General features: G+C 41.3%; 2 protein-coding genes across 2 annotated transcripts in view; both read left to right on the top strand.

Moving 5' to 3' along the window:
• hipk3b (homeodomain interacting protein kinase 3b) overlaps window positions 1-5,648 on the top strand; it is a 36,116-nt gene extending 30,468 nt beyond the window's left edge. Inside the window, exon 16 of the mRNA XM_047579897.1 lies at window positions 685-5,648. Within this exon, the coding sequence (XP_047435853.1) occupies window positions 685-1,155 (471 nt within the window). The 3' untranslated portion in view covers window positions 1,156-5,648. The remainder of the gene's footprint in view (window positions 1-684) is intronic.
• A 559-nt stretch (window positions 5,649-6,207) lies between these two features.
• kiaa1549lb (KIAA1549-like b) overlaps window positions 6,208-20,347 on the top strand; it is a 57,468-nt gene continuing 43,328 nt past the window's right edge. Inside the window, exon 1 of the mRNA XM_047581503.1 lies at window positions 6,208-7,173. Within this exon, the coding sequence (XP_047437459.1) occupies window positions 6,948-7,173 (226 nt within the window). The 5' untranslated portion in view covers window positions 6,208-6,947. The remainder of the gene's footprint in view (window positions 7,174-20,347) is intronic.

The raw sequence follows: 20,347 nt of genomic DNA, 5'->3' as shown, positions 1-20,347 counted from the left end.
CGCACGCGGTCACGTATAGATAAGCAAGTGAACATAACATTTTTATGCCGTTTAAGGTTTATTGACTGCAGAGGGAAGTTGGGAATCATCAGTCATGTAGAATGTGTAGATAATGTATGATATATGATGCCAACATAATGATATACAACCCTGAGATGGCGAAATATATTTCACTTTCATAAGACAGGCCATGGAAACATAAAAAAAGGCCTAGGTTTAGACTAATGCGGATGTTATATTTGTTTTTTGATTTGGCAAAGGAGTCGAAAACTTGATTTCTAAAGAAACTGAGGCACTAAAGATCGGAACATATGCATGACAGATATTTCTTTTTTGCGAGCAGCAGCCAGGAGCTTATGCTGTAGCTAGAACTTCATCTGCCAAACTGTTGCTTGCAGTTTTAACCACTATCCTCCACATGACTCACAGTTAGTGGGAGTAAATATTCAGGTTTAAGGAGGAGGGCATTCTGCTGTAACACTGCACCTCTTGCTGTGTAGTACCAGTAAGAGTGTAGAAATACATCAATGTAATCATGCACAAGTATATCATGACCCTGTTAATGACCAATTAGAGACATGATGTTGGCATGCAAAAAAAAACAAGAACAAAAAAAAACAGCCGCTTCTAGCAGAAAGAGTAAAGACGGTTGATGAAAACCGGTATTGTTCTTCTCTCCTTCAGGTGCAACATTTCAGTTCCTGCCACCAGGAGTGGAATGGAAACTTCGCCCACCGGAGACCACAGGCCTATATCCCTCCCACCATGCATGGGCACACATTCACCCTCTCCCACAGCAGCCCAAACCACACTACGGGCCCCCACCCCCACCTTGGAGGGCACCCGCACTCCCAGCCCACCTTACTTTCTTACCCTCCATCTGGCCCCCTGGTCACTGCTGCACCTGTGGCCCACCTCCTGGCCTCCCCTGGGGCCTCCCGCCCGGTCCTCCAGCCCACCTACAGCATCTCCCACCCAGCTGGCATAGTGCATCAAGTGGCAGTGGGCATCAACCCCCGCCTGCTGCCCTCCCCCACCTTGCACCCGCAGGGCCAATTCAAGCCCCTCTTCCCCCCGCACTCCTACATTGCCTCGCCCGCCTACGGCAGTTTCCCTCTCAGCCCTACCAAAATAAACCAGTACCCTTACATCTGAGCTTGGCTGCCCGAGGTACCCTTTATGCCACCTGAGGGCTAAGTGAGCAGGGCGAAAATAAATCTTAAACCACAAACATGGTTTTTCATTTCTCAAAACCATGGCACAACCACAGAGAAAGCAAGCTATTTTTTGAATCATGTAGACTTGGGTGTAATTGAACTTCAAGCTTTAAATAATAAAAAAAAAAAAGTCCAATGGTGGGGAAGATTTGGCAAAAATTAAGAAGGAAATAACGTATGAATGATTGAATGAAAGAATGACTGAGTAGTTAAACTCACACTTAATGTGTTTTGCACATTTGATATACCTTTGCATTGGATCTTCTACGAATACTCCTCAAGACAGGTAAATAATTGGGGTGTTGTTAAATAGTTAGACTTTGCACCCCTGATCCCAGCTATTTTTCTATATTGCCTTCTTACGTGTGCAAGACACATCCATATTTGTAAAGCCATCCCAGTCTCTAGCTCTAGATTGACAGATGCACATGTTGTCCACGGTGTACGTCGTACTGCGTTTGAAGTATTTGTACCTTTTCGGTGTCTTTTGGTGTTAGCAATGTCAAGTGAATTAACCGATTTAAATAGGGTTGTTCCTCACGCTGCATGTGGTCTTGCATGAGCAAAAATGTAAACGGAAAGATGCATAGACGTTGCTCTTATTGTTTGTGTCACAAGACTCGCTGCATTGTATAACTGTCCCCAGCCATAGTGCCTTACATATTTGAGGTTGTTAATGTTACTACTTATATATGACTATATACATGAATATTAATGTACTGGACTGCAGCACTTGAAATTCCAATCAGTCGATGCATCCTATGTGTGAGTATATATATGCACATGTGTATATGTCCATGCATAGCCTGCATGGATGTGATGTATCGCGGATAGCGGTGCTTATTTTTCGGAGTCGGTGTATATTTCAGTGTGTAGTGAGTTACTTTTCTGTTCTTTCAACAAGAACAGCATGCTTTGCTGTTGCGAATGCCTGCTGTCTCATTAAAAAAACGTTTTGTTTCTTTTCATTCTCCTGTTCCCGAATGAACTAGTGTACAAAGTGCAAGTACTGAGTATTGCTTAATATTTGATAATCACTTTCTATTTAGTGAAACTCTTACTACTAACAGTATTTGTACTGTTTGAAACTGCAATACAATCTAAATAGTCGTTGATTATTTTTCTTTTTTGTCTTCGTATTTTTCGTTTTGAGTGTTTTCACTTTTTTTTTAAATTTTTTTTTTTTTTTAGATGTTTAGAAGTGTGGTGGGCATGGCTTTGATTAGGTAAGGAAAAAATGCAAATTAAGTCACGGTATGGAATCTTCTAAGCCTGAGCAAACCATGCAGTATTTGATATACACACATATATGGACATATATTATAGAGCTAGACTATTTAGTACAGATGCTTGATAAGGTGTGAGTTAATTGTGTGCAATTCTCTCATTTATGCATGTGTGACAAAGTTAACTTTTTCCCTTTACATTATACCATTTGTTAAAGGCTTAAGGCTTATCGGTGTCAACTGCTTATTTTATACATTCCGTCAGGGAGGATATATACATATATATACGATGGTAGCACCAGTCTATATATATATATATATATATATATGTGCGTGTGTGTGTGTGTGTGTGTGTGTGCGTGTGTGTAGATATGCTGCGTGTGCATTTTTCTCTGTTCATTTTACTAGTTACGTGTGTAATTTTTTTTTTCGTCTTTTATTTTCAAATGAAGTTGCTTGTGCAGCACCAAAGACTGTAATTCATTTCTTGAGCAAGGTAGCTATTCTGTTTGCATAGACCTCAGTTATACTGTAGTTGTAAAATGAGGTTCAATTAAAAACAAAAAGCTTGTATTTAAAAAAAATAATAATAATAACAGAAAAGAAAAAGTAAAAAAACAGCCGAGGTTTTGTCTAGCTTATTGGGCAATTAATAAGTCGTATCATTTCTTTCTTGAATGTATCATAGATAAGCTGCTATATGATGATTGCCACTTCGATAGCTGTGAAATTAGGTGATTTCTCTCTGAGTTTAAGCCTAGCATTGCTATTTTTGTATAGGTCCCTAATTATCTGAAATAGAAGTGGTTTTGATTTGTGTGTTTTTTGCGTTTCATATTTGGAGTGTCATTGTAACTACTGTATTGCTGATGATGAACATTAGTTGCATTTGTTGTTTCTCGGGGTGCGTGTTTTTGCATCAGTATTTTATCCTTATTAACCTTTCGGGCTCGTCACTGCATATAAATGATGTATCGATGTAACTTAATTTTTGTATGTTTTCATATTGACGTTTTGTACACATCTAAAGCTGTAGCTTGCAGGATTGATTTAACTTTTTCAACGAACGTATACGGTATGCTACCAGTACTCTGTAGTGAGTGAGTTGCGAGGAGCACTGTGAGATGCCGGGAGAAAAATTACAAAAAAAAAAAAAAAAATTACAAAAAAAAAAATCCACCAGTCAATCACAAACACACTCAGCACTCATACAGGTAGTGAGGCTTGTACGGGCTTGGGTGATTTAGACTGCACGAAATAAACTTAGCCCGCCGTTTCTGTTCCAAAGTAACGCTTTACAACTTGTTTTACTGTTAAATTGATTTAAGCGAATATTTATTGCAACCCTTTTATCTGTTCAATGTTATAACTGGCTAGGATATCGCTGTCACAGTTCGATGTCCTGAACTGCCTTGTGTTCGGATCGCTCTCCCCTTTATGAGTGTCTCATATCGAAACGATGTTCTGTCAGTGCAAAGCAGTGGCCATTGTTATGTGTCCTTTATTGAAATTGAGACAGTGTGAGCAGCACTGCGTATGTGCCTTGAGATTCAGAAAGTGGGAATTCGCAATGGTGATTTCCTCGTCGTAAATTTGAGGAGGACGACATAGAATCCAGTTGTTAATAGACTTTCAACAGTCGCACAACTAAGAATTAATACAGATAAAAACAAAAAAAAAAAAAGAGAGAGAAAAGAAAGGACGTCATCACAGTGTCATTGCAGGGAAATTGAACTTCTCTGATCAGCTTGTAGACCCACAGCATGGCGGTGGCGGTGCCCCTCTTGTTTCTGATATCCGCCACCGACGCCTCTCCACGATAAAACACACACACACACACTTTGAATGATATGACACTCACAGATCTTTTGGATAGTCACTCTGGCTGAACAGCAGATGCAATACTTTACATTGTGCGGTCATTGCACCACCAAGTGTTCTTAGATAATCTCCATGCTTTACATTAACCTTGCATGTACACCTACGTTGCTTCACTCCTCCTGCTCGGAGCAAGTCGAGTCTTTAGTGGGAGTACCCAGAGTACAGTCGACAGTGCTGGCGTTTTTGTAAAATCAGAAGAGCCTTGCTTCATGTCCAGGCATAGTGTATCTGGATGTTGGCTCTGTGGACTGCGGAGGAGGGTATTGTCGTTTCTCTGTCGGTCATGAGTGTAATACTCTACATTTAAGCACCTATATGGCTGTATGTGTTAACGGCTTTTTTTTTTTTTTTTCTTACCTGTACACTTTACTGACCATACTCGACGAATATCACCTTTGGAAAGAAAGCTTATGACGACAAGGCATGAACTTGGCAGATTAGTGCTTGACATAGTCCCCCTGTAATAAGCATGTGAAATGTAATCTGTGTTTTGATTCCCTCAAAGGTATTCACCAGCAATGCGCCTGCATAAACTCTCCCATGCTTGTTTAGGAAAAGAATGGATGCAAGAGGAGAGAAAACTGTTTTTAGTTGTTCCACGTGATTTACGCCATGGTTTATGGATGACCTTTTTCTTTCTTTGTGAGGATTCATGTAACATTTAACAGATAAAACAGTCATTTGTAAAACTGCTACTATTACAGTTATGAGTTTGATATCGGATAAAAAAAAATCCTCTGCTGCGGTATTATCCTTTAGAGATCTTAATTCAGGGTCTGTATTAGTCTAAATGTGCAACTGTGTAACTCTTTGATTTGATTTAATGAGATTTGTTTTACTCAAGCTCTTATTTTGTGGTCACCTGTATCGATTTCAGAGTTAATTCACACTGCAAGTTATGGAACCATCTGTTTAGATTGCTTGTCAATTAGACTTGATTATGAAATCCGAACTGTTACTGTTTTAATACCTGTAGATTTTTTGTGGCTTTGTTTATTTTTATTTTTTTTGTTTTGTTTTGTTTTTCTGTTTTTGTTCCATTTGCTTTTCTTTTTGTGCTACACTAGTTTGCCATGTAGCAATTGCACTGTGCAATATTTACAGTATGAGGACTGGGAAAACTAACTCTATGGATGTGATGTCTCTTTACAGTTTGCGATAGTGTTTCCTCTCTAGTTCTCAGTGATTTAGGTGTGACCAAGCCTTCTCTACTTTGTCACATTAAGCGGGTTTTCCAGGTGACTCTTTTGGTGAGTGTCAAAATAAGACTTTATGGTGTATTATTGTTAAGATTCACTTTGAATTAAAAAAATCTATTGATGCACTTCTTTCTGTCTTTTGTCTGTTTTTCCATCATGCACAGTAAAATATATTTATTAACATCACTGAGGTGCGGCACATGGGATTTGTTTCTGAATTCTTTTGGTTAATCAAGAACACTTAAGTATAAAATGGTCTGGACTTCACATTTCTGGATAATTTGTCTTCATTCAGATCAATAAACAGATGTTACTCACATATGAGAAGCAGGAAGCAATAGATGGGATGGCGTTTTGCTTGTTAAATTATTTAATTAATCATATTTCTGTCAGTTGGTCACTTCTTTCATGGTCTAACACAAGTTAAGAAAGAAAAATTAGTAGCTGAGTGTGAAACCTGGACCTAACTCTATCAGCGAAGGTGACAGTGGAAAGCAGAGCGGTTACTAAATGGACTTTGGAAAACTGAGCATCTTTACTGGGTTTCATATGTATTATTATTATTATTATTCATAAATGAGTTGGTATTATAAAGTAGTGTGGCTTAAACGCACATTTGTTTACAATTAGGGTGTTCGGTGGAGTTCGTTTAGTGACTTTAAGTTTCTTGGCGTGTCACAATTACAGGGGAAGGGGGGAGTAGTACCTCAAATTTAAACTGTTGTCTTTTCTAGGTCTGTGCTGACATCTTCTGGAGAAGTAGAGGTACTGCAGCCACTGTTGCATCCGCACCATTAGATATTCAGGCAACGAATACAGTAGCCCTCTGAAGAGACCAATACATACTCTGCCTGTTAGTGCTATAATGACCTGTGCAATTTTAAATATTTCGCTGCAACGTTAGTGAGCTAGGCCAGACTCAAAATAAACCTGATTTATATTGTGTTGTCAGATCTTCCACACACACCCGGCAGAGGTCGTCTTGCGGACTGCTCGGCTCACACTTTCTCCAGACAATTAACACAGGGCTTAATTTGCTCGTTTTGACCAGGAGGGTGGCTGTCTTAAGAAAACATCTCGGGAAAAAAAATCCGATGTACAGCAGTGCATTTAACCTGAGCACGTCTTTGCGCGTTCCATCCGCCTGGTGCAGGTCTGAATGAGACAGTTTTGCCGCCAGCAGCTAAATGTCTAGAACCTTTGGAAAAGTGTGCGCGCCGCCCTGCGCCACACGGTGATGATGGGTGGACCGAGCGCAGCGGAGCGGTAGGGCGCATTTCTTAGTTTCCCTTCAACGCCGCTTCCCTCCCATCCAGCCCTGGACACACGACGAGACCGCGGGACGGCCGTGATCCCCGTTCACACGCGAGGATTGATCCGATGTATTATTTACGAGCGAAACTTCAGCAACTTATCCACTGGATATGGCTCCCGGTTTGAGGAGTGGGAGGACAGGTCACCCCGAGGTGGTGGTGGTGGGAGCCGGCGGAGCGGAGCCCGGTGGGGGCTCGCCTCGGAGGACGGATGCCGGAGGAGAGGGGAGGTTTTTGAGGACCGGGTCGCGAGCCGGATCAGCGGGGATGCTTGCGAACTGTCTGCTGTCTGTGGCAGCGCTTTTACTTCTCGTCCGGTGCGCTTTGGCCGCAGAGGGTAAGCACACCGCCGGGCTATGTGGTTCCGCACACTGACACACATGCTGGTTTGTTGCGTTAACCTCTTACGCGTCTGGGCTGCAGTGCGTGTGGCATCTAGTGTATGTGTCGAGGGGGAAAGGAAAAAAAATAAATAAAAAATAAAACGCAAGGTAGAATACAGATCTTTTGTTTTACACGGCGTCGTTTTGTAGCCCGCTCCTGGGTGCGTGGTTCGCGAGCTGTGTGGATGGAGCTGTGCTCGGATGAATAGCTTGTTAAAGCATTTTTAGGAAATGTAAACTTCTACCCGTCAACCATGTGCGATCACCGCATTTATATGGTCTTTGAGTGTGCTGTGGCAGCCACTGAAATCGCTGCGAGTGGAAAATGCCCAAAAGGCTGTGTACCCGGCATGGAGCCTCTTTTACTGACCGCACCGACTTGACATGTTATTTGAGAGATTGTGTTGATTCTGCGCCGCTGAGGGCTGCTCTTGCTCTTGCTCTTATGTGATGTAACTCTCTCACATCTTTCCACCTGAGCAGCAACTCCTTTGTCTCACTGATCAGATTGCACTGCACAGAACACAGAGTCTCTGCGTCTCATTCTCAGCATTGTCTCCCGGTCCAACTCCACTTTTCCGTTTTTTTCCCCCCTCTGCTTGCATTTCATTTGGGTTGCATTTCCACGACAGAGCGTGTTTAAACATTATTCTCGTCTGTAATGGGCTGCAGGGGGTTATTCTGGGAATGCAGCGCAGTCACAGGACAGTCAGTGTTTCAGAGCATCTGGGTCAGCACTAATGACACACATACTGTTGCCCACTGGAGGTCTGCTTGTCTCTGGCGGCTGAGAGGCAGCTGGGGTAAGACTGGCCGACTTAGCTGCCCTTCAGACAACAACAGTGACTGCAAAACACATCCGGTCTCTGCATGTGCACTAATTCACCTGCACCGACATGCGTTTTTTCCCCCCTCCCTCACGTGATTATTTACATTGCTTCACTACAGATGGCTTGGGAGCAGAGCTGCAGAACAAGATGCTCTGTGCAGGTGCTGCTCTCTCTCAGCCTCCTCCAGTCTGCAAACTGTGATGTAGTGGCTGTAGTCTCACCTCTGCTGATGCACTGCTACAGTAGCAGAGTCTCCTCCTTCTCCCTCCTCCTCCTCCTCCCCCGTCTCACAGTCAGCACATCCATTCTTAAACACAGGAGCGCAGCAGCACCTGAGCTGTACAGTATATTATTGGTGACAGAAACATAGGACTGCCTTTGGTGTTCGCCTACGTCACATTCTACGGGCAAGACACTGTGGCCTGGGACTGCAGGCCTTCATGAAGAGTCTTGAGCAGTCTTTTCCACTGCTTGGTTGTTTACAATAGATCATATATTTTCTTTTGGCAGTGTCACTAGAAGATCCTTCGGCTCCAAGAAAAGTCATGATGATTTCATGATAAATTTGAGTATACAAGAGCATTTCATTGATTGACTCATTTTGGATCTCCAGTGAGCAACGCACCAATCAATCAAAGGCTCAGTTTATATAATACATAAAGTCATAATGTCTCCTTCTTAGCTGCTGTGCATTTACTACACACCAAAACCTTCACACAACCAAAATAACCCGGCGAAACACAAAATGACCATCCTCAGCCACACGGAGATCATCCCAGAACTCTCTTCATGAATCAGCCCGTCTGAGTTATGTGTGATTTGAACATCATTTGGCTTTTCCTAAATCTCCTCCTTCCACGGACCTTTATGGATCTTTAATGAGATGCATTATTCAGTGAATGGGGCGCACTGATTCCGATGCGCTGCATAGGTCTTGACACAGATACCAACCCCGTTAAATGGATCCGGAATCGGCCGCGAAGCCCTGAAGTCCCTTTTTTGCCTGTTGGTGCCATAAGAAAATCCTGCTTTTCCTTCATCAGATGCATTCATTCAAGTGTGCCACTGATTTAGTTTTTATTGTGGTCTGTGGTCTCACATTCCCTCTGGGTTGGGCAACATTTCTGTTCACAGCTGTGGCAAAGTTGCAAAATGTGATTACCATAATAGATACTAGTAGGACACCACTGCTTGTGCGGGTGAAAACAAAGCTACACAGGCCCGAGGAACGGCGTAGACCTCCACAATTACCCTTACCCTGATCTGTGCATCGTTGGAGAGCAGCGCAATTTGTATAAACCCATTATTAGAACTTAGTGTTCCCACGAACAATGGAAAGGAGAGAATATAGCTGTCCGTCTAGCCAAACTAAGTAACCAAGCAATAATGGGCCTTGTTCGGGGAGATGACTAAGAACCCACCCACCTCTTTACTGCACTAATAGAGCATAAGAACTCTTCTACAAGGATGGGAAGATGGTCATTTCAGCAGCCCTCCATCAATCAGGCCTTTAGCGCAGAGCAGTTGGACTGAAAACACTCTTGAGAAAACGGCATATGACTGCTCGCTTAGTGTTGCCAAATATCATTTACAGGAGAAAAACGGATTCTCTGATCTGAGGAAAAAAAGAAAAAAACCCAACCTGTTAGTGGCCAGTGGAGAGATCCAATAAACCTCAACGTTTTAATTGTTTCCAGGGTTTCTACAAAGCCCTGAATACTTTACCTGTAGCTTTACCCTTAAAACTATAACACAATGTTTGCAAAGAGTCACTGTGTCTGAATACTTCCTAGTATAAAAGTAACAAGAATCTATATGATCTATATCATGTTGTCATTACATAGTCTCTCCACCAGAGAGAAGTTCATTTTTCAAAAATCACTTTTCGCATGTGCAACATTCCACAATACTTAAAGTGCCAATATTGATTGTTTTATTTTATACTTGCATAGTTATTAAAACAAAGGAAAAAAATCAGTTTGCCACGTTAAATAAACTAACAAGCAAACATTCAGTATATGCTGTGAATGAATGAAAAACATCCACCTCTGCTGTTGCCCAGCACTGTTCAGACTCATCGCTAAATCTCTTAATGCCTGGAACCAGTACAACATGTGGTTACTAAGGCAACTCCAATTTTTGTGCCACAATGACACCCCCCACCCCCTCCCAGCAGACCTCTCAGCAGTCAGAGCGGTGGAAGATGCTGAGCCAGTGTTTTTGTCTCGAGTCATTTTAACAGCAGAGATGCCTTTTTATAGATTGATTTTAATTATCTTGCAGAATCGCTTGTCGGGTTTATTGCTTTCTTATTAACAGCGGTTGAAATTATGCTGAGCGGCAGCTCGAGGACACGCAGCGGAGCGAGCTAAGCAGAGGCATCATCGCTCCTCCTACAATCCTGTGACCTCTTTTGACGTCATTTCTGTTTACTCCTTGAACCACAGCCCGAGCGTTGTTTGTGACTTGACAGCTCGGCTTTGACATAGGTTAACCTCATAGACCTCTCTGTATTAGACACTATCCGTGAGCTGTTTCCAGTCATCACTTCCTGCTTAGGAATTCATTGGAGGAAGAACCAAGGTTGAAAGCCATTTCCTATCTGCAGTGTAGTCAAGGGTTTTCACCCATAACGTGCATCCAGTGACGTGTTTCGTTAATTGTTCTACGTGTGCACATTGTGTTGCTGTTATATTTCCCTTCCATCTAGATTAGCCTTTTCAGAGCAGCAACGTGACTCACCCTTGGTCTTACGACCTGTCTGTGACCTCCATGTTTTCAGGAGTACACAGATTTTGTTGATTTGACGTCACCGCAGAGATTTACTGTACAACAGTTAATTATGCTGTGGGTAAGCACGTCAAGAGGGCTTGAGATGTAAGTGCCTGAGTGTAGCACCCACATAGATCTTTAATTGCGTTTGGTCGCAAACATTTGTCTTGATGAGAAAATGTTCAACTTAAAAGACTGAAAATGTGTCGGGGAATGAAAGCGTCGCTTATGTAACGCAGTCCTTCTTGGGCGTTCTCTGGCGCGTTGTTTTGACGAGTGCGACGGTGTGACTTCTGTTCAGCATTACGGAAGAGAAATGAAAATGCGAAAAGGGCAGGAAGAGTCTTGTCAACTAATTAAAACTATATTAGCACTGGCAATCGTTGTCGGAGTGAAAGAGCATCCATTGCATTGTCTCATCTTTCCTTGCTATAATTTACCCGCAGGGCACTTTAAGTCTGTTTCTGTCAGATCTTGCAAACAGTCAAAAGGTCTGCTGTTCATCTCCTCCGCTGCTGTAAACAAAGCACGCAGCCCTTCGACAACACGTACATGTAATGATAGGAAACGCGTACGAGCTTCTAATTAGTATCACGGACCATCTGCTTTGCATCATCCCATGTCTAGCTTGGTGCTACTGGGAAATATTGTGACTGTATGTTCTGAGCTACCTCCACGTTTCCCTCCAGTATCTCTATGTATCTCTATGTATCTTTGTTCAGCTCGTGTTCTTTTGTGTCTCTCCCTCCTGTCTGTGTTTGGTGGAGGCTGATGGCAGATGAAGGTTTGCCTCTGCTGCCGCTCGAGAAAGGTTAGCAGGCAGCCTGATTTATTGGAAAAGCTGTATGATACACCACACCGCTCTGCGCAAGGCCACTGGTCATCGCACTTGCGTCACTCTGGACCCCAGCAGAAGATGGCAGGAAATCAGTACAGTCCAATTGTGAAAGAGCAGCACTTTAGATCAGCTTGCTTCTAAAGGCCAATAATTCATGCCAGCTCAAGTTTATTTTAGCGTTTACATGTCCTGCATTCCCACACAGCTGTTTTATTTATGGTGGCTGGTTAGGAGTACTGCTTGAAGCTGAATGTGGGCTTAACTGCACAGGATGTCACCTGAAGTGATATAAGGGTGTTATTTATTTCTAGCACAAATCTAGGAAGAGAAAGCTAAAGAAATCAGCTTCTTGAGTTTGATCTTTAATCCGAGTCTCCACACAGCAAAAACAGCATTACTGGAAAGAAGCAAAACATTCATATATTCAATCAAATCATCTTGGATTAAGGAAAAAAAGATTGCCAGTGGCTTAAGCTTTTTTTGCTTGACAAAAGTTTTCTTAAAATAAGCACAAATGTAAGATGTATTTCTTTGATACAAGGATGTTGCTTTCTTGAGATTCCAGTTTTTCATTGTAGGAGTTATTCCAGAGATGCTCTTGTTTTGAGCATCGGACCGAGCCTTCACACTGGAGTGATATCAAACGGGAAGATTTCAAACAAGAAAACGCAAGTAAATGAACACGGCTGGATCAGATCGGGTCGTACATGTGTGGATAATCGTAAGCCAGACGGTCGGTCAAAGAGAGAGGGAGGCCTGCATCCTCACAGCTGGGATCATCGGTCAAAATGAATGGTTAACTGTCATCGAGTCGCGTTCGGATTTTGTCTGATCTCGTTGTGAACGGAAATGCTACGTGTAGCTGTAGGCCTTGCTTTCTCACACTGACGCCTCTGTGGACTGTGGCATTTCAGTGAAATCGCTTTGAACCACCGGAGGAGGGAACGTGAGATCACTGAGACATTCCAGCACTTTCATTACATATTCATTCAAAAATGTTGCTCTCCTAGCGGTTGGCAAATTCTGCACACGCCATGGACGTATTGATGAGAACTGGATACTGAACACCAAAGATGGGGGCCACTTATTAAATGATAGCACTGGCAGATTTCCGTTCTGCTCACAGATATTACACTGTCATAAAATGAGGGAAATAAAACAAAAATCTCTCATGAATATAAGAAGGGATAATAAAAAGAGTCAAACCAACATTTTTTTTTTTAACTGATGCCAGCCGATGTCTCTTTTATAATGGTGGTCTATAGGAAAATATAATTTTTACTCACAATACTGGCAGTGCCGACCAGAAAGAGCTGCCAACAAGGCCGAGTGGTGGCAGGTGCATCCAGGTTATGCACATACGTCCCACTGATTTATTATTATGTGCTTCTATAAGAACCAATGTTCAGTCCATTTACCAAAAGTTGAGCAGCTGTATGTTGTGTTGTCAGTTAGCAAAGTAACTGACAACACAACATACAGCTCCACAGTAGGGTGTGAATGCTGTCGTGGCTAATGTGATACAGATACATGGGTACTTACAAATCTACCAGATGTTAATTACTATGCAAATAGTTTTGGTGCATGTGAGTTAAGTACCCACACTTTAATCAAAGTAGCTGTTAAACTTTTTTTTTTTTTTTCCGCATGATTACTTTTGCTTTGCTCAGGGGAAGTACAGTCCAGTGGTGTTTTACTGTTTGTTTTTTTTTAACAATGAATTAGTGCTACAACACAGTTTTCTAGAGGTTAGACCAGTTGGTAACTCCTTCGATGGCCGGGCACACTCAGTGGGGGCGTCTCCTGTAGGGAGAGCATAAGAAAGAAAGAATGAATTGCTGATTGCTATGTCCATGTGCATGCCAATAGTCTAGTTAGCATGAAGTCCTGTTCCATAACATACTGCTGGCCGGCCTCTTTGAGCGATTCCAATATCCCTGCAAATTGAGCTTCTCTGCTATCAATTGTTTACTTCACATATATGCATTTTATTAATGCAGGAATTTGTCCATGAATAGTTCTTTGTTGGTCTGTGACCCCTTTTCCAGTTTTCACCATTCTCACGACCCTACCTATCAGAGCATGTTCATATTGTCATGTACAGTATGTCTTTCTTTTGTCTTGTCTAATTGGATTATGTAGAAATTTAGACTGTGCTGAGATAATTAATCATCATAGTAACATGAGAAAAGTATTTCAATTGTCTGTTGCTTAAATCAGCTATTCCAACAAATCACAATTTAATGTGCGAAACATATAGCTGCTGACATTTGTTATGTTTACCACGTGAAGAGGTCTGATTTAATGGATAACAGTGGAATTAGCAGCTTTAGATACAATTTCTGAGCCTCTATTAATATTCACTACAGTTTCATCCATAAAAATACACCCACTTACTGACACTACCCTCTCTATGTTAAGCGGCACCATGTAGTGTCCCTAGTCCAATGCAAAGAAACTCTTAAAAAATCAGCCTCCCATTCAAAGCCTGCAGAGAAGCCTTTAATTTTAAATCCCACTGACATGGCTGAGGCTCACTCTCTGATTTCTAGCTTTCGGTAAAGCAGGTTGAGAGTGGAGACAGCCCACTTGCTGCAAAGACGACAGTGTCACTGCAGCATCAAGAGTTAGCTAAACTCGGATGGCATTAAAGAACAGTTCCTGAAGCCTGTCTTTTTAATCAGTGATCAAGCTGTCTCGAAGTGGTTTTGGAGGAAATTTGAATCGCTTGCTGCTCCAGTGGGCTGAGGGACATACCGTTACAGACTGTGAATGCGTTGAGCTGTACTCAGGAAAAGATAAAACGTGTCTTACCTTTTCAACCTGCACAGCATGTCGTGATATTCATGAACTTTTATGCGCACTGATAAATCTATACCATGTAGCATTTGTTTGATTTATGTCCTTACTTTAGAGCTCTGAAGCAACCCCTTAAGTCTTAAAATAAGACAGGCTGTTCCCCACAGGCCAATTCATTACTTGGGTGATCTGAGTGTGTAGCTCCACTGCCTCTGGAGAACTAACCCTTTGCATACACACTCTCACGCTCCATACATCTGTAGAGAAACTAGACAGTACCCGAGCTTAAGAGTTTGTCTCCCTACTTCTTTGGTTACTGTCCCGTTATGGGAACATTTGTGCATGTGCGGTGTGTGCCACAACTTTACACTCTCAGTACTGTTGCACAGACAATAGTTGCACTGGATGAAGTGTATTGTTTTTAAGACAGAAACACGGCACAGCACATGACCTGATATACAACACAGGAAACTTAAAGTTCAATAATTAAATGTCTCCTGTTTTCCATCCACTAACCAAACAAACATACCAAAAAAACAGTTTTAGCAGTGCTTTATAGATGAAATGCAGTTCAGAGTTGGACTTGGTTACAGCCACACGTTAAACGACCCATGAAGGTCGAGAGCAGGATTAGATCATGATACGTCATGGTATGCATATACATCTCAGTAATGATATCGTCACCTAGGAGACAGGCCCCTCCTTGACAGCAGACATCATTATGAGGCACGAATATCACCCATTAAGTTGTGGATAATAAATGTTGACGTAGTGGGATGGGGAAGTGTCTGAGATCAGATTAGAAGATTGACAGGATATTCAATTCTCTGTCTAAATCTGCGAGGAAGGATGACAAAAAAGTCCAGATTATGGATGACAGAAAGAGACAGATGCTTTTTGGAGTTGGAGTTAGAGTCAAACTGACGGGGTGGGGTGGGGGTTTGTGTAGTACACGCACTGAAATGAGTTTTAATATTTTAAACTGTGTCTTTAAAAATCAAGGCAGTGTCTTTGTTCATTTGAAATGTATATTCATTAATGATTTTAAACAATAAATTGCACTCATAAAAGACAAAAAACGGTGAGAGTGCAGGAAAAGATAGTTTGACACCATGATAAGAAAAAAAAATCTCATCACAAAATTGTTCCCCCTATCTATGATCATTTCCTTAGAGACTCTTGAAAAAAAAAATTGCACAATCCTACCCTCTTAAATTCATGTGACACACATCATAAAAATGTCCCCATTTTTATGATCTGTCCTATTTCCTATTCTAAAAGGAACCTGCTTAAAAAAAAAAAAAAAAAAAAAAAAAAGACCCTACCTAGCCGAGCTGGATAAACCGCTCCTGAAAAGATGGCTCCCGTGGGGGCATCCATCCTCTTAACAGTATCCGTCTGCCCGACATCTAAATCTGGAATAAATAAATGTACTGCACTACAGTGTACAACCCTGTATGTATAATGTGCATGTATAATATTAGTCAAGAATTGAAACAAGGATTGACAAGAGATTTTGTTAAGTTATGAAATTCTTCCAGAAAAAGCTGAATTAAAAGACATGCTCACAGCAGATGGTCCCATCTGAATGTTTACACTCCTGAAAGTTTGCATTATTAGTCTGTCCACATCTCTGGTGATTGAAGCAATCAAAACCCTGTGAGCCTCAATCAGGCATTACCACCTGAACGAAACACAAATAAAACCCCAAGCAATTGTATGGAAACCTGACGAAATCACAAATACGGTGAATGAGTTGACATATGTAACCGGGGATTCTGCTGATTACAATGATGTCTGTCTCTTCACTGTACAACAAAAACTCAGAGAGCTAGAAGCCAAAGAGTCACGGAAATAACATTCGTAAAAACATAAAGTACGTCTAACCTTTGCTGTTTTGTGATTAAACATTATATTCCAGCTCCAAACACTGCTAATGGCTTCTCCTATGACCCTACATCAGTTTGAAATGAATCAGGAGGCTCCCATTTGTTTACATGAAAAAGAAAGAGGTTTCTATGTTGGAGTGTAGCTTCGGCGATCATGTGCGATCTTTGTGTTTGCTTCACTCTGGATCGTCAATGGTGGTTGCTATAAATAAATTTGAGCATGACACCTGAGAAAGGTCAAATGGCACATATGGTGCCAAAATGTGACAAAAAGACATAATCACAAATTGTGCCTTTTTGTCACATTTTGGCCATTTTGGACATAAATTGGCTAACATAAACTCTAAAATTGTTCAGAGTCACCTTTTTACTATCTACTTTTGCATAGTCACTCATCAGATTTTACAGTACTAATTCAAATTTCAACTGGGCTACTATCCGACATATGAGGGGTGGTTTGTTTTTTTTAGGCAAGAACAGAAATTTATATATTTTTTTACTTTGTTCCAGGTGAATTTTCTCTGACACAGTAACATATATGTTTATTCTGACACTTTTGTAGCAATCTCACAGGTGTTTGTGTCACAGGTGACCAAAATTATTCATACAGTCTTTGTAAGACATTTATTATTACATGTCATTTTTGCACGGGAGGCAGAAAAATAGCCCTCAATATTAAGAGGTTAGGAACAAGTAAAAAACAAACAAACAAACAAAAAAACATGAGAAAAAAAGAACAACACAAGATGTTTACCTGGCCTCTATAATGTCTAGATCCCACCCTCCTCTCAACCCATAGGACCCAAAAGACCCAAAGGCCCCAAAGGCCCCCACTAACATTCTGTTTCCAGACACCACAGGACAACTGATTTTCTTCCTGCTTCCTGATACCATTATACTTGAAGCCATTTTAATATTGGTACACATGGTGAAGTGATGTACAGCTAATCTCAGCGTGGCACAGTGGGCATGCAACAAATGTTTTTAGGCCATAATAATCTGTTTCGAACACTGAGGTTCTCAACCTATTTCCACACATGGATATGGAGCAGGTGTCCCTTTAAGTCACTGATTGAATATTATGAGGTCACACAGCTGTACCATGTGATCAGCTATACTGAAATGTGAAATGACAGCTAGGACACGAGCAAATATGAGTCAAGACAATGCATCTGTCCTGGCTTACATCATTACTAATTGGCGCTGGTGTTTTGCCATGTATCATGCCACCAGTGTGTGTCGCACTTAGAGCTGACAGTAAATTATCTTGCTGGCTACACAGCCTCGCGGATTCTGACATTGTTTAACCATCCTTACTGTACCATGAGATTCCCGAAGAGTGGATTTGACGCTCAGTGTCACTTTTTCTAACTCTTGGCTAATTCAAACATGGCTAAGAGTGGAGCTGAGGCAGGCAGCTGGCATTTTGTGATGGCCATGCCTTCGATCATGCACAACTTTAGGAAGTAATGCAATAAAAAAAGGAGGGCAAATTAGCTATAGAGCAGTATTTTTGGACCTGGGCTGTACACATGTTTTTTTCTTAAGATGGACATTGTTGGAGCCAAACAACAGTTTAAAAGATCCAACATGTATTTCCCTCGTATGTTTAATAAAATATTTAATGTCATTATTACCTAAGGTTTTGTCTCCAAAACATTCTTTATAACAGTAAAATATACGTTTGTCTTGTAACAGAGAATACATCATTAGATTTGCCCTCCTCACCTTTCTCTACACATTGTTCTGTGCCTACATTGTCGCCAACATTGGGTGCTGTTGACCTAGGAGGTCTTATAACGTAACTAAATAGGCGTTGTCAGGATTAACAGGAGCTAACAGTGACTATCTGTATTCACGACTGACACTCGCGTCCTTTGTCAAAACAATTATAAATGAACTATCCACTGATTATGCAAATCCAATTAGGGTAAACTATTCTGGCTGTATCTGTTTTCACCTTACACTCAGTGCCTAGTTCTTTATTTAAAAGCTGTCAAATGCTGCTACTTGCAGACAAAACCTCCCCGTGTTCACCTAAATTCCCTTTATGAAAAGCAGCCTTTGACAATGGCTGCTAAAATGTCGTATGTCTTTTAGCTATGAGCTATGTAAGTGCTCTTTGGTTTCTCAACGGTTCTCCTAATTAACCAACTCAATTAAATGTTTGTCTTTTTACTCAGCTGTGGCAGTGTTGCATAATTACCTCTAAATCATTTAAATGCCAATTTTTGTTAGAAAGGAGATTTTTACACAAGTCTGCAATCACAGCTGTGTTATAAAGCAGCTACAGAGTGAACAGCCACTAACCATTTGATTCCAAAGTCAATGGAAGGTCCTGCATTGATAGCGATGAACTCTCAGAAGGATGTTCACCAGCTCTTTACCACTGCTGTGTTGTGAATATGAGCAAAAATTAGCATGTGCACTTACTCGTCAGTGTTTATCAGAAACATCTTATGCGGCCACCACCAAGGCAGCAGCTGCAGTGTGACTCCTCCGGCCCTGCAGTGATGTGGTGAATTGAGGATGTAGCCAAGACCTTTGCTTGAGAGCTCATCCATCATTCTGCCTGCTGAAGTCAGTGGTGATCTCTTTGTTAGCTTCAGCTGCATGGAGTGTCAAGGTTGAATGTCTGAGCGCTGTGATGTGAAGCGTGAACAGTGTCACTGCTGTAGCACAAACATGCGTTGTTTGGTCTGGTATTCAGCCGTGATAAACTGCATAATGCAGCCGTGAATCAGCTGCACGCTGGAGGTGTAAGACTTTTTATTTCCTTTGGACTTGGCAGGAAGAACTCATTGGCATTTACTGGTCAAAGGTCACAGTGACCTTATAAAACCCATAACTCTCTGGATATAATTTTGTCTAAAAGGATAAAATGATGAAGTGATAACATTTTATATTCTAAAGGTTAAAGGTCAGCTTCACTGGGACACGATAATGTTCTGCATCAGCACTTTTCCTCTTCATTATTCAGGAGCATAACTCAGGAAGAGAAGGAGAGATTGTGACCACATTTCAGATCAGATCGTGACTTTGTTAGTTTTTGGTGTGCACCTTGAAACTGTGGCGGCTATAGTGTGTGTTTTGTGTTAACAGGATGTGTGTGAAGCACGTTGTCGTTGTTGCTTTGTAGCTCCTTGCTTTAACGTCAATACTTTAAGTATTGTCATGGTCACAATTACGCATGTGTGCTCCATTAGATTATGCTCTTTTGGACAAACCTGTGAACATATACAAAGTGTTAGACTCTGATTTTGTGTATCTTAATGAACTTACGCACAAAGACAAGTCAAATTGAATTTAATGGAATATTCTTATATTCTGTCAAACGATTAAAAATTTGAATCAGATTAATCACAGTGTTGATGTGGATTAATTTCGATTAATCACAATTAAATATCATTTATTTTTAATCTACATTGATTGCTTTTCATTTTGCACGAGTGAACAAATTCAATCTGTTTATTAAACACCTTCAACAGTTTCCAGAAAAACTTAACAACTTTTTGTCTCATTTATCCACATTAATGTAGCCCTGTTCCTCCTCCTTCAGCAGCTACTAAGACAAACAAAAAAACAAACAAAATTTGTTGACATTGTCCTGTAGAAGAGCTAACTGCTTCTTATTTACAATGCCTCTAACTGAGAATAGTCTCTCACATGGAACAGTGGTTGCAGGAGTGGTGAGATATTTGCAGGCAGCTTGTTTTTGTCTTGTCTTGTCTTTGTCTTCTTGGTTTGTCCTAAACTGGGCGAGGCGCTGACGTGCTAGCAGAATCCCAGATTAACGTATCTCCGCGTTAATATGATATGTAAAGCTGGAAGTGCTTTGGTGAAAACAAAACTCCTTCCTGCAGAGTGTGCATAATACTTTATCTGAGTTGACTGTCCATCTTGTTTTTTGTACTCAAATTTCCCATGGATAGGGCCAACGTGCTTTTTAGCATCTTCCATCTTTGGTGGTGGTTCTGCTGCCAGCCTGAACGGGATCAAC

The sequence above is a fragment of the Mugil cephalus genome, chromosome 3 (assembly GCF_022458985.1).
Source record: "Mugil cephalus isolate CIBA_MC_2020 chromosome 3, CIBA_Mcephalus_1.1, whole genome shotgun sequence".
NCBI lineage: Eukaryota > Metazoa > Chordata > Actinopteri > Mugiliformes > Mugilidae > Mugil > Mugil cephalus.
This window is presented reverse-complemented; position numbering and strand designations above follow the sequence as displayed.